The sequence below is a fragment of the Hordeum vulgare genome, chromosome 5H (genome assembly GCF_904849725.1).
Source record: "Hordeum vulgare subsp. vulgare chromosome 5H, MorexV3_pseudomolecules_assembly, whole genome shotgun sequence".
NCBI lineage: Eukaryota > Viridiplantae > Streptophyta > Magnoliopsida > Poales > Poaceae > Hordeum > Hordeum vulgare.
Window position 1 is genome coordinate 229,441,094 of NC_058522.1, and position 14,572 is coordinate 229,455,665.

Below are 14,572 nucleotides of genomic sequence, written 5' to 3' on the forward strand. Positions count from 1 at the left end.
AGGGGCACTTAAGCATTCCAATGCGTGGTAGTATCTTGTCTTGGATAACATACGCAGAACTTAGTTCTTAAGGGCGGTCCCAATGAGACAACCCACCATGTACTCCTACATGGCCTCTCATCGCTACCTTTACCAAATCGGATTCACACCTTTATTCTCACACTGTAGAACATGAACACAACCATTTTGATTCATCGTCCAGATGGATCAGACCTGACACAACTCTAAGCATAGCAGGCACAGTAATCAAGCAAGGATGAGTAAGCACAACAAGGCTCAAGCAGTTGCTACTCATGCTAAGTGGTTTCAACTATTTATTGTGACAAAAACAGGTCATGCACAGGAATGGGTTCAACTACCGAGAACATGTAACAGTTGAATCGTGTTTGTCCTAATGCAATAAAAGAGAGCAGGAGCGAGAGAGGGGGTTTATATCAATATGCTCAAGGGGGTTTGCTTGCCTGACTGTTCTAAAGATAGCCATGAGTCTTCATCAATGTCAACGATCACATCGTCGGAACCATCGTCTACCGAGAGGGAACAACACCGACAAACACAAAAAGAGTAATATTTACTTCACAGAAATGCAACACTATGATGCATGATCATGACATAAAATGAAATGTGGCATGGGCTAACGTAGCTACCATTTCTTAAGTTGAAGCTGATTTGAACCAAAATTCAAATATCACTTCAAACAAGGTATTTTTCAAATAACCTTTTAATTGATTTGACCCGATGCTCACACAAAACTTGTCTTATCATGCATAAAAATGGCATAATCATATTCCTATAATTTTTCAGATCATTTTTCATATATAATTTATTTTCATTGGAGTTACAGATTATTTTCTATAATTTTTGGAAGTTTTTATTTTATTCTAGAATTATTTTATTTATGAAATACTATTATTGCGTCAGCACTGACTTCAGCGGGTCAACTGGGCCGACCGGGTCAAACCTGACAGCCACGGCCCCCAGTCAGTGAAATAGGGCTAATCCCCGGTCAAACCAGAGACTAACTAGGTGTTGACCCCATGTGGGGGCCCTCTGTCAGTGACTAGGGGGGTTATTAGTGGGTTAATGGGCTGGCCACGTTGGCCCCCACCGGAGGGTGGTCGCCGGCGACCATAGCCGCGGCGGAGGGCTCGCCGGAGATGGCCTAAGCGACACTATAGAGCACGGTTTCGAGCGCGGTTTGCAGCTATGCGAAGCTGGCGAAGCGGCCGTTCTTCTAGGGGTAAGCAGGGAAGTTGGGGTGGCCGCAGGAGGTGCCAGCAACGAGCTCACGCGGCGGTGGGATTCGTCTGTGGCGGGAGCGGGGCTACGGGGCACGGGAGAGCATGGAAAGGGAGGGGAAATGCACAGGAGCTCACGGCGGTCCCATTTGCGGTGACGGGGAGGTCGGGGAGGTCTTCTAGCCGACGAATCGACGACGACGTTGCCGGCGGCCGGAGGTTGAAGATGACGGAGGCGAGGGCGAAGCAGGGCTCGATTCCTTCGGCGAGGAGGAGCAAGGGGACGAAGCGGATCCTCTGGGCTTCTCAGAGAGGAGAGGGGAGGCCGGGGCTATGGCAACGGCGGCAGCTTGTCCATGGCCGCTTCGGGCACGGCGAGAAGAGAGCGAGGGAGAGGATGAGCTCGAGGGAGAGGAACAGGCGTGCACGAGGGTAATCATCCCCGTCATCTACGTGGCTCGGGGCAAGCAGGAGGTGGTCGCGGGACGTGGCCTCGCTCGCCGGCGCGTCGGCACGCAGCTCCTTCTCCTCCTGGTAGGAGGAAGAAGATAGTGGTGCCCCTGGTGGGCTGGGCTGGTTCATGGTCAGGTAAGAGTTTTTCCCTTTTTCAGATTCAGCATGTCTGAAAAGAAAGTTTGCAACACAAATCGACGAGATAACGTTGCAAGATTCTTGGGAAATGGACTACGGAAGACAACTCCAAAACATGAGCTGGATTGCAAGACCCACGTGAACAGAGTGTCCAAGACAAATGTGAACACATATAAATCTTACAACAAAAAACTACCAAGTTCTGGGTGCCAATCATCATTGCGGATAACAAGTCCTTACGTAAGTCCGGATTAGCTCTTATGAAGGAACCTCTTTTCCTTATACAAATCAATTAGTGGCTTGATGTGCTAGGAGATACATATGGAATGAAGATGATTAGTCTATCAAACCATAGAATACTTCGCACGTGCATAACTGACTTGGGATGATTCCGAAGAAATAAATTAACTTTTATCGAACTCACGGCGGCAACTTGCACCAATGCACATGAATTAGAGGAAGTCACTTATTACACCTAACATATACCTCGTGCTCGAGACACGAAGACAATGCCTACAAATTTTCCAGCACTAGCTTAATGTCCAACATAAATCATGGAACAAATGAAAATGTTGCCAATGGGCTCAACAATAATTCATCGAGATACCCATACAAATGGATTTCCACAACTATGTGAGCAAGATAATAGCATTGGTCAGATCAAAGAATATAATGGTGTATGCTCAAGGAAATCCACGAGTAAGACACCGTTACGGAAATCTTTGGTTTTGAGTTTGATTTGACAATAGCCCATACTCAAATCAAAATTGGACAAGATAATATATGCAAGAATTGATCACATGAATCAATCAATGACAATATCATCTTTCTTCAAGACTCACACAACAGGAAAGATATCCCTTTAAAATGATCTAAGTTTAGGCGAAGCTTTTATCTTCCAACTCTCCAAGTTGTTGTTTAGCTTAACCAACTAGCTCGGGGGTATCCAACACGGATTTTTGGAGAAGGTGGCTTATAGGGAAACCTGTTAGGGAACGTTGCATGGGAAACAAAAAATTTCCTACGCACACGAAGACCAATCATGGTGATGTCCATCTACGAGAGGAGATTTGGATCTACGTACCCTTGTAGATCGCACAACAAGAAGCTTTAAGAAACACGGTTGATGTAGTGGAACGTCTTCACGTCCCTCGATCAGCCCCACGAACCGTCCCACGAACCGTCCCGCGATCCGTCCCACGATCCGTTGTGATCTAGTGCCGAACGGACGACACCTCCGCGTTCAGCACACGTACAGTTCGACGATGATGTCGTCCTTCTTGATCCAGCAAGCAAGACGGAGAAGTAGATGAGTTCTCCGGCAGTGTGACGGTGCTCCGGTGGTGGTGAGGATCTACTCGTGCAGGGCTCTGTCCGAGCTCCGCAGAAATACGATCTAGAGGTAAAACTATGGTGTCTAGATCTGAGTTGCACGTGGCAAAAGTTGTCTCAAATCAGCCCTAAATCACCACCATATATAGGAGGGAGGGGGAGGCTTGCCTTGAGGACCAAGTCCCCAAGGGGGCGCCGGCCAGGAGGAGAGTAGGATTCCTACTCCAAACTAGATCTGTAATAACGCGCGTTGGTGCGTCCGTCAATTTTGGCAATAGAATGATGGGAATTTGTAGATATTTGTGGTATTTATCCATAATTTTTACAATTTAGCTCATAAGTTAAACCTCAGTATGTTTTGGAAACCACTTTACCAATCCATATATCTAGACCAAGCTACGGCATATGCCCTCCTAGAATATTAAAACAGTTGCTTGCAACAAATTTCAAACTTATAGCACTCTAGCCTCCTTTTTTGCACCTAAAGTGCAAAATCAATTCTATGGGACAACATGCCTAAACACACAAGGCCGCTAAAATACTTGAGGATGTACCGCTATGGTGCAGCCCCAACAACTTGCTTGAAACCAAGTGGATCTTCAACCCCTATTGGCGCAACATGACCAATGTTCACAATACTGATAACTGGTACCATATCGTTTGGGTGCAGAGTAGGGATAAATAGGCAAATTTTCCAATTAATTGACCGATAAATTAGTTAATCGGTTATCCGGTCACCTTGCACAGCTGCTTCTAGTATAGGAGCTACAATAATTGATGGGCATGAGCTAGTCTGACGTAGATATCTGATGACATAAATTAAAAAAATATTAGAAAATATTCATCAAATATAGTGTACATCCAGTCCTCATCTATGTAACCTCACACAATAACAACCTCCCTTCTCATGCATCCTCAGCAACGAACAAAACAGGAAACAATTTCGCTATAATCTCTCTCAGCCCATTCTTTCCTCCTGCAATGCAATGACAATGCAAGCAAAAGGCCAAATGGTTACGGGCTTACAGCTCCCAGCCGTGTAAACTTTACAAGTAAATATTTGCAAGGGCTCGGTACAAACCGATACCAATCGAAACAGAACAAGCGCGTCTCCCAGCAAGCAAATCACTGAGAAACTGGGTCTAAGCTCTGATGAGCACATAAGTCCAGGTTCGCAAGAGTGGATACCAAAGAATACAAATAATGTTCAGAAAAATACAGCAAATAGTATTCGTCATTCCCTGTGGTTACAGTATTTCAAGACCGGTTCACACACACGAGTTCCCAAAGCAAACAGGCGATGCTCGCACTTGAGCGGAGAATTGTTTTACCAATCCAGCGATAGTGAATTCAGATCCATAGAGAGTCTACTACGCACACAACCTACACAAGGCCATTCAGTTCAAAATGGTTTTCAGGCTTTCAACACCGCCTTGTGGATCATCGTCTCCTTGTGTATTTGGTGGCAGCTCTTCTCCACCAGGTCCAGGAGCTTCTCCAGGTTCGATGCCCATGAGTTGAGCCCCCCATTGCTGTCCTGGGCTGTCCGGAAGGACACGATCCCCATTGGTCTATCGATCTTTGCAATCAGGGCCTTTGAGTTCACCATGTCTGAGATATGATTCTCTGCCTCCTATACAAGGACAACTTGGAACAAGTTATTAGATACTGCATACACCATATATACCTTAACAGAGGATTAATGAAAACAAGATGTTGTTCTGCTATCTTAAGGTAGGTAATGCAGACCTGCAAGCTCAGGCAAAGAAGATCCGCCAGCCTCTTCAGAGAAATCCTCGAATAGTACTTCGAAACAACCAAGATATTCTAGACAGACCATGAACCCGACAATCAATTGACAAGCAACAAGAAAGGACAACTAAATAAGCATATAGTGAAAGCCAAGAAAGCAATACATGTTCAATGATCCTCAGCTTCAAATCCTCCGTAGCTTTCGTGCCTAAAGCTCCTCCAAGGAGATTCTTCTCGTTCTCATATTCATCCTTGAAGAATTCCCACAATTTTGTCCACTGGATCACCTCCATGGTAACAACTTGCTTCAGTAGTAATCTGTTTCCACACAAACATAAGTGAGAATTAAGTAAAGTCCATCTCGCGATAAAGCAGAATTTTTTAACCTAAAAGGCACGCAATGGTACCTGAAATTTGGGATCTCAGACAGATTTTTATCCTCACACGAGCCCATCCAAAACAGAGGAATGCCCAGCCGAATCGGCACAAAGCCAAATATCATCACTTACCTTCCAGCCGGGTGGTAGAGCGAGGTTTGATCCTGCAACGGCGCATGCGAGGACCCCAGACCGAAGCTAGGAGAAGGAGGACGACAGCTGCTGGGTGAACATGGACATCATCCGCACGGGGCGTGGTCAGGCCTGAGGAGGTGGCAGAGGATCACGGGGAGGACCTTGGCGGCGTAGCGAGATGACGCCGCGGAGGAGGAGGTAGACCTTGATGGTGGGGAACTGAGATGATTCCTCTTAGGGAAAGGTAGACCTTGGTGGCTGTGGACCTCGGCACGATCTGCTATCTCGGGTCGATGGAGGACCTCCACACGATCTACTCTGTAGCGCGCTACCCATGGAAACGTAGTCGTGATGTGGAGAGGAGCGATCGGAGGAGACCTCGGGGAGGGGATCGTAATCCCCATGTTGAAGAGGAATAGGGATGGCGGGGAGGGGGCGACGGCATGTCCAGGTTCGCGATTGGCGAGCGAGAGAATGAAAGGTCGATGAGGTCAACCATCCGCGTCGACTCACCTCTCCTCTCTCACGGTGATGGATCGGTCGGCCTCTTCCCCTAGCGCTGGTGGACGTGATTGAGTTAACTAATTGGGCCGAAAATAGGCCCGGGTAACCAGAGGGCTTCGATTTTTCCTTCAGAGTAGCAGTCCTTTAGGACAGTCGGCCCACGAATCCATCTGACGGCTGAAATCGTTTAAATCACGTGAATGGACGGTCAGGAATGCCCAAGTCGTAAGAGGGCTGGGATTTGGCTCAGTTTTACTGTCCTAAATAGGATTGGAAAGTGGAGCCCTTCTCTTCCTTCCCACCTCCCCTTTTTTTCTTTCTTTGGTTTTCTTCTTATGGCGCCAAGGCCCTCTTGGGCTGTCCCACCAGCCCACTAAGAGATGGTGCGCCACCCCTAGTGACATTGGGCTTCCCCCGGGTGGGTTGTCCCCTTCCCGGTGAATTTCCGGAACCCATTCGTCACTCCCGGTACATTCCCGCTAATGCCCGAAAACCTTCCGGTAACCAAATGAAGCCATCCTACATATCAATCTTTGTTTCCGGACCATTCCGGAAACCCTCGTGACGTCCGTGATCTCATCCGGGACTCCGAACAACATTCAGTAACCACACATATAACTCAACTATAATAAAACATCATCGAACCTTAAGTGTGCAGACCCTGCGGGTTCGAGAACTATGTAGACATGCACCGAGGTACTCCTCGGTGAATATCCAATAGCGGGACCTGGATGCCCATATTGGATCCTACATATTCTCCGAAGATCTTATCGGTTGTACCTGAGTGTCAAGGATTCATATAATCCCGTATGGCATTCCCTTTGTCCTTCGGTATGTTACGTGCCCATGATTTGATCGTCGGTATCCGCATACCTATTTTAATCTCGTTACCGGCAAGTCTCTTTACTCGTTCCGTAATACAAGATCACGTGACTTACACTTAGTCACATTGCTTGCAAGGCTTGTGTGTGATGTTGTATTACCGAGTGGGCCCGAGATACCTCTCCGTCTCACGGAGTGACAAATCCTAGTTTTGATCCATACTAACTCAGCGGACACCTTCGGAGATACCTATAGAGCACCTTTATAGTCACCCAGTTATATTGCGACGGTTGATGCACACAAGGTATTCCTCCGGTGCGAGTGAGTTATATGATCTCATGGTCATAGGAATAAATACTTGACACGCACAAAACAATAGCAATAAAATGACACGATCAATATGCTACGTATATAATTTGGGTCTTGTCCATCACATGATTCTCCTAATGATTTGATCCCGTTATCAAGTGACAACACTTGCCTATGGCCAGGAAACCTTGACCATCTTTGATCAACGAACTAGTCAACTAGAGGCTCACTACGGACAGTGTGTTGTCTATGTATCCACACATGTATTTGAGTTTCCAATCAATAAATTCTAACATGGATAATAAACGATTATTATGAACAAGGAAATATAATAATAACTAATTTATTATTGCCTCTAGGCATATTTCCAACAAAACCAACTTGATCACGAGCTCTATCATAACAGTCAGGAAACAACCTGGTAATACTTCTCAGAAGATATTCAGAAAATCACGAACCACCGATATGTTAATAAGCTCAAGAACAATCTCGCTTTTCAGGGCAAGATGATATGATCAAAGAGCGAAGGATTGACACAATCCCAACCCATTGATCAAAAAGTGCACCATGAAACATGGACTAGGTAGCACGATCAATCTTAGGATGACGATTCAATCACCATCACCATAAGAGTGAATTTATTGTCCATTAACTACTAAGCAATGGCATTGCTAGGAGTATTGATTTCACACATCATGGTTCACTTGTTGATATTCTGGGTACAACCAACATGGAAACCGAGGGATGAATAATGATGTCGAGAAGTATCACTACATGAGGAGCTCTTAAGGTATGGTGCAATTCTCACGACATTCTTGACAAAAGAGGGTAATACTCCAAGGTAGAAAAGAGCAAAAGCTGGATTGGCATTTTGATCTGCGTATTACAACTACTTTGACCCAATCCAAGAAATGAATGAGGTATTACGAAGCCAAATATTCCAAATATCTTCTGGGGCATGTGATTTCTGGAAAGGGCATTGCAGTCAATCCCGAGAGAGTTCAAGCCATCCTTCACTGGACTCCACCTGAAATAGTTAAGCAAGTTAGGAGTTTCCTTGGTTTAGCAAGTTATTGCCGCCGTTTCGTAGAGAATTTTTCCAGAGTTGCCAAGCCTCTGACGGAACTTCTCAAGAAGGATAAGAAGTTTGAGTGGAGGCCACAATGTGAGCATAGTTTCCAGGAACTGAAAAGACGTCTCACATTAGCTCCCGTTCTTGTGCCACCTGATTTCTCCAAAGACTTTGTCATCTATTGCGATGCCTCAAGACAAGGATTGGGATGTGTTCTTATGCAAGATCGACAGGTGATCGCCTATGCATCCCGACAATCGCATCCACATGAAGAAAAATTATCAAACGCATGATTTGGAGCTTGCAGCAGTAGTCCATGCACTGAAGACATGGCGACATTACCTTCTTGGTAATCGTTGCGAGATTTACACCGATCATCAAAGTCTGAAGTATATCTTCACTCAGCCAGATCTAAATCTCAGGCAAATATGATGGTTAGAGTTGATTACGGATTACGACTTAGGAATTTCTTACACCCTAGGCAAGGCAAATGTCATGGATGCGTTAAGTTGTAAGTCCTATTGCAACAATCTTATGATGTGACAAGGTCAACCACTTCTTCATGAGGAATTGTGCAAGCTTAATCTTCACATTGTTCCATGCGGATCCCTTTCTACCTTGGTGGCAAAACCTACCCTGGAGGATTAGATTATAGCTAGCCAGTAGTATGATGCGGGTATTACCCGGATCAAGGAAAATATTGCAAAGGGAGTTGTTGGTAGTTTATCCATGGATGATAGAGGTGCAGTATATTTTGGAAACCGTTTGGTAGTTCGAAAGAAGCAACAACTTCGAGAGTTGATTCTCAAAGAGGCCCAGGAATCTCCTCTCACAATCCACCCCGGCAGCACTAAGATGTATCAGGATCTACGCCAAAGTTTTTGGTGGACAAGAATGAAGAGAGAAATTGCTGAATTCATTGCTAACTTTGACGTTTGTTGTCGTGTCAAGGCGGAGCATCAAAGGCCTGCTGGCACCCTTCAGCCTTTAGCTATTCCTGAGTGGAAATGGGATAAAGTTGAAATGGACTTCATCACCGGATTTCCCGGGAGCAAGAAAGGAAATAATGATATCTTTGTGGTTATTGATCTTCTTTCCAAAGTGGCGCATTTCCTTCCTGTCTGAGAGAGTATCACTGCTAGTCAGTTGGCTGAATTGTATATCTCTCGAATAGTGTCCCTACATGGTGTTCCATTGGAAATCAGTTCAGACCGTGGAAGTTTATTTACCTCTCGATTTTGGGAAAGTTTCCAGAATGCTATGGGAACTCATCTTTATTTTAGCGCTGCTTTTCACCCTCAGTCAAGTGGTCAAGTCGAAAGAGTCAATCAAATTTTGGAAGACATTCTCAGAGCTTGTGTTATCTCATTTGGAATGGATTGGGAGAAGTGCCTTCCATTTGTTGAATTTGCTTACAACAATAGCTACCAATCCAGTTTGGGCAAAGCTCCTTTTGAAGTTCTTTATGGACAAAGATGTCGAACACCTTTGAACTGGTCAGAAATAGGTGAAAGACAATTCTTTGGGCCAGATATGATCCAAGAGGCAGAAGAGCAAGCCCGCATTATTCGTGAGAATCTTAAGACAGCTCAGTCTCGTCAGAAGAGCCAGTATGACCGCCATCATAAAGAAGTAACTTATGAGGTTGACGAAAAGGCTTACCTTTGGGTTAATCCTTTGAAGGGTACCCACCATTTTGGTAACAAAGGCAAGTTGGATCCTCGTTACATTGGTCCTTTCTGCATTCCTGCTAAACGAGGAGAAGTTGCCTACCAATTAGAACTGCCCCCTCAGCTTTCCAGAGTTCATGTTGTCTTCCACGTCTCGCAACTCAGGCATTGTTTCTTAGATCCTATCCGTGAAGTGGACCACGAAGCACTTGATCTCCAAGAAAACCTTTCATATCGAGAATACCCTATACGTATTCTTTATCAAGCTAAGCGTGTCACCCGGTGTAGGAACATCAAGTTTCTCAAGGTTCAGTGGTCTCATCATTCCGAGAATGAAGCTACGTGGGAGCGAGAAGATCGTCTTCGACTTGAGTACCCCGCCCTTTTCCCGATGAATCCTGAATCTCGGGGCGAGATTCTTTTAAGTGGGGGTAAGTTGTCACATCCTTATTTTTAGCATGCACTAAGATCCATGTCTATGTTTGCATCATGTTTAATTTTTTTCCTTAACCTGAATTTGGGATGATCAAAAGCCCTAGCATTATAAAATTCACATAGGACCAACTGAAAATATTTTTCAATGAACAAGAAGGGCTCTTTAAAACTGTTCATCATCTCTCGAAAAATGTGGCAACATTAACGAGAGGTGACTTACATTTTTACATGCCACTTTTGCTTATTGAATTAAATCAATAACTATTTGATTTGAATTTATGAAATAATAAAAACAAGATTATAACTTCAATAATTATGAAACTTGGTCAGGGCTTTTGGATTAATACTGTTAGTGCCCAGAAAAAGTCTCATATTTTACTTAAATGTTTTAGTGCCTAAACTAAACAAAACATATTGCAATTAATAGAAAACGGAACAAAAAAAGAAAGAAAGGAATTTACATGAGGCCCAAGGGGAGCTGGCCCACCAGCCCAGCTGCCAGTCACCCCCAACCTCTCGCCAGGAGGACACGGGCATGTGGCAGCTGCACGCCGGCACGCTCCCGGCCACCTCTTGCTTGCCGCCGAGCAGCTGGACGCGTGGATGCGCCTGCTGCTCCCCTCTTCTTCTCCTCCTCCTGCAGCTCCTGGCGATGAGCCCGAGCTGGCCGAGCTCCGGCCACTGCCCCGTCGCTGTTGTCGCCGTCTCCGACGACCCCCTCGCCCTCAAAACCGCTAGAATGGATGCGGGCGAGCTCGGGCTACGCCCTAGTGGCCTCATCCATCGCTCCCGTGGCCGGAGTCATGGACTCTGCCGCGTGCTGTGGTCGCCGGTGTTGAGCCTTGTCGCTGAGCCACTCACCGGTGGGTCCTCGTCCTTAGGTGATTAGCTTAGAGCTAATCACCCAATTAGTTAGCCCGAGCCATTGAAATATGGGCCATGTTCTGTTAATTAAATGTTAGGTTTAAATAAGAAAAACATTAGCAAGCTGAGTCAATGACAGGTGGGTCCCAGCCACCAGGTTTGACCTGGGCTGGCGCCTTTGACTAGTTGATGTCACTATGACGTCAGGCTGATGCGATAACTCGTTTTCTGGATTTTAAATAATTCGAGAAAATTGCTAAAACTTGTACAAATCATAGAAATTCAATAGTAACTCCAAATGAAATAAATTATATATGAAAAATTATCAGAAAAATCCAAAGAATCCATTGGTACTAATTTCATGCATGATAGAGCAACCTAAATAGGAGGTTTTGGACATTTTGTTAAAATTACATTATGTAACATCACATATGGAGTTGAGTTTGAACCTAGAGTTCAAACCTACTTCATTTAAATATGTTGCTAGGTTCATTAGGAAAAACCACATCATATTGCCATGCCGTATTCATGCATCATACCATCGCATTTGATGTGTATTGATTTGTTCCCCTTCACTGGTTGTTCTTCGTGTTAGGCACTGTTCCGCAGGGTACGGTCGAGTATCCATCTGTGGAGCAGTAACGTATCGTCGTCTTATCAGGCAAGCAAAACCCCTTGAACATTCTGATAAAATCCCATGTTCTCACTCCTGCTCTCATTTATTGCATTAGGACACATCGCTTCAAATGTTTTGCTTCGGTAGTTGAACCCATTCTTTTGCATGGCCTATCCTTGTCACAGTAAATAGCTAAACCTTGGAACCTAGCATACTTGCTAGTTTCTTGTGCCATGACGTGCTCTACCCTGCTATGCTTGTTATGCTTAGAGTCGTGTCAGGCCTGCTTCATCTGGGTGATGAACTGGAGTGAATGAATGTGTTCTGGTGACAAAAGTATAAGTGTTGAACCTGATTTGGTAATGGTACCGTTGAGTGGCTATGTAGGAGTACATGGCGGGTTGTCTCATCGGGACCGTCCTTAAGAACCGAGTCATGTGTATGTTATCCATGACTAGCTACTACCGCACATTGGGATCCTTAATTGACTCTCTCGACTTATTAATCACCTAGATCTTTGTCCAGGCGTTGCAACTAGTTTGTGGTGTTTGTAGGACATGCTAGTAGTCTACCGAGTGGCACCCCGTACCGGTGGGCTTGGCACAGACTAGGCATCGTAGCCCGGTGTACCAAGCGTAGTACCATCCATCGAGGTGGGCTTGGGAAGCGTGTACACATCATCTGGGACCGTAGACGAAACTTCGGTCGGACTTCCTTGTGGGTTCAGTCTCAAATAGGCAATAAACCTGGACTAGAGTCTTGTGTGGTTAGTTAGGCCGTGGCCGACGCCCACGCTAGTGCTTCCGCTTGAAGGTTGCCGATATGCATGATGTGTATATGGTGATAAGTGGTGAGAGCGTGTGTGAAGAAGTACACCCCTGCAGGGTAATCTAATCTATTCGAATAGCCGCGTCCGTGGATATGGACTACTTGGAAACATATATGGAAATAGACAACTTGAATGGATACTATAAAATATTCAAGACAAGTGTGAGTGCTATGGTTGGTTCTCTCGTAGGGAGACGGGAGTGGACCATAGTGGTGTATTTTTGTGGAGACTAGCTAGTGGACTCGTGTGCGCTTTCTCACATTGTTAAACTACTCGTAGTCGTAGTACATGATAGCCACAGAGTCAAAGCTGGCTTGCTGCATTAAACCCCACATTCCTTTTTGACACTGATGCATATGTAGTTAGTTTTGATGTAAGTCTTGCTTAGTACCTCTGTAGCCACTCTTGCTTAATTTATGTTTTTGCAGAGGAGACTCCAGTCTCGCTAATGGTTTCAACGATAAGATCGATGTTGACTGGGTAGCTTGGAAATCCCACACATTGGTCTGGTTCCTATGGAGGGTCTTGTAGATAGACAGGCTTTCTCAGCCTTTTTTACTTTCTAGATGTCTGTACCCAGACATGTTGTGCTTGCGCTTATTTGCTTGTATGACTTGAGTGGTCTTGTGACCCCTGTTTGTAATATCACACTATGTAGACTCTTATGAGTCTATAATAAATACTTGAGTTGTAGAGTAATGTTGTGATGCCATCTTGTATCTACACATACCTTGCACATTGTGTGAATGATTTGAAATGCATTGTATGTGTGAGCTTCGACACCTAGTTATGTGCCTTTAGTAGTACTCTTTACAGGGAAATGCCTCTTTGTACTTCCGTCGAGCCCTGGTAGCTTACTACTGCTCCGGACACATTGATTGACCGGCATGTATCCTTCTTTAATGATGTGTCTGTCCCCTTGGGGAAATGTCACGTGGTGTAATAGAGTCCATGTAGCTTGCTACGACTTGTCTACACACGTTGTTCACCAATACCTGCTTTGCTGGGTTATGTATGCATGTCCCTGTACGGATGTGCCACTTGGGTTTATAACTAGTCATGTTGACCCGGGTTCTTTCTCATTTCAATGCTAGAGACACATTCACATACGTGAGTCAAAAGGCGCAAACGGTCCCGGCTAAGGTAAGGTGGCAACCGTGGGGTTATACCAACGCTGTCGGGACCCCGATCCTAAGCCATAGGAATCCAGCCTGTAACACATCGCATCCCTTTGTGGCCTTACACACGGTAAACCCCATGGCTGCCACCTTACCTTAGCTGGGACCGTTTGCGCCTTTTGACTCACGTATGCAATTGTCTCGCTTGCATTCCAATGTCAAAGAACCCGGGTCGACATAACTAGTCATAAACTCAAGTGGCTCACCTGTACAGAGACAGGCATACACAACCCAGCAATGCAGGTGTCGGTCATCAACGCGTGTAGACGAGTCGTAGCAAACTACAAGGACTCCATTACACCGTGTGACATTTCCCCGCAGGGACAGACACAACAACTAAGAAGGATACATGCCGGTCAACCAATCTGTCCGCATCAGTAGCGAACTACCAAGGCTCGGTGGAAACACAAAGGGGCATTTCTCCGTAGAGAGAGCTAATAAGGTCATACGACTAGGTGTCGAACCCCATACATATCACAGTACATCACACGTACGCATGACATACTCGATATGCATAGATACAACAATGGCATCACAACATAACCATACAACATACAACATTTATTTAGAAGACTCCGAAGTGTCTTGCATAATAAGTTCATACGGGTAGGGGTCACATGACCCGACACTCAAGTCATACAAACAAAGTAATACAAGCCAAGCGGAAGCATTAAAGTTGTCTGAGTACAAACATTTGAAAGGAAAAGGCATAAAGCCTGACTATCTACAGATCCCTTCTGAAAGGGGCCAGGTCGTAGCTGGGATACCAGCTACTCGTCATCATCGACGTCTAGATAGAACCCACATGTTGGCTCGTGGGTGTCTTCTGCAACATTTATTGAACAAAC

General features: G+C 45.3%; 1 protein-coding gene across 1 annotated transcript; it reads right to left on the reverse strand.

The window, feature by feature from the left end:
• Positions 1–4,322: 4,322 nt before the first annotated feature.
• On the reverse strand, positions 4,323–5,415 carry LOC123396533 (26S proteasome non-ATPase regulatory subunit 12 homolog A-like). The gene is made up of 4 exons (XM_045091447.1): positions 5,321–5,415; positions 5,078–5,231; positions 4,911–4,988; positions 4,323–4,794 (listed from the first exon to the last, which is right to left on the reverse strand). The coding sequence occupies exons 1-4, from the start codon at positions 5,413–5,415 to the stop codon at positions 4,576–4,578; spliced, it is 546 nt and encodes a 181-aa protein (XP_044947382.1). The 3' UTR covers positions 4,323–4,575.
• Positions 5,416–14,572: the final 9,157 nt, after the last annotated feature.

Bases quoted from the DNA above. Each gene is read 5' to 3' on its own strand.
- LOC123396533 (XM_045091447.1), bottom strand. From the start codon at position 5,415: ATGATATTTGGCTTTGTGCCGATTCGGCTGGGCATTCCTCTGTTTTGG. The intron at 5,232-5,320 runs GTACCATTGCGT...GTGTGGAAACAG, and splicing joins TCTGAGATCCCAAATTTCAG to ATTACTACTGAAGCAAGTTG. The intron at 4,989-5,077 runs GTATTGCTTTCT...TGGTCTGTCTAG, and splicing joins AGCTGAGGATCATTGAACAT to AATATCTTGGTTGTTTCGAA.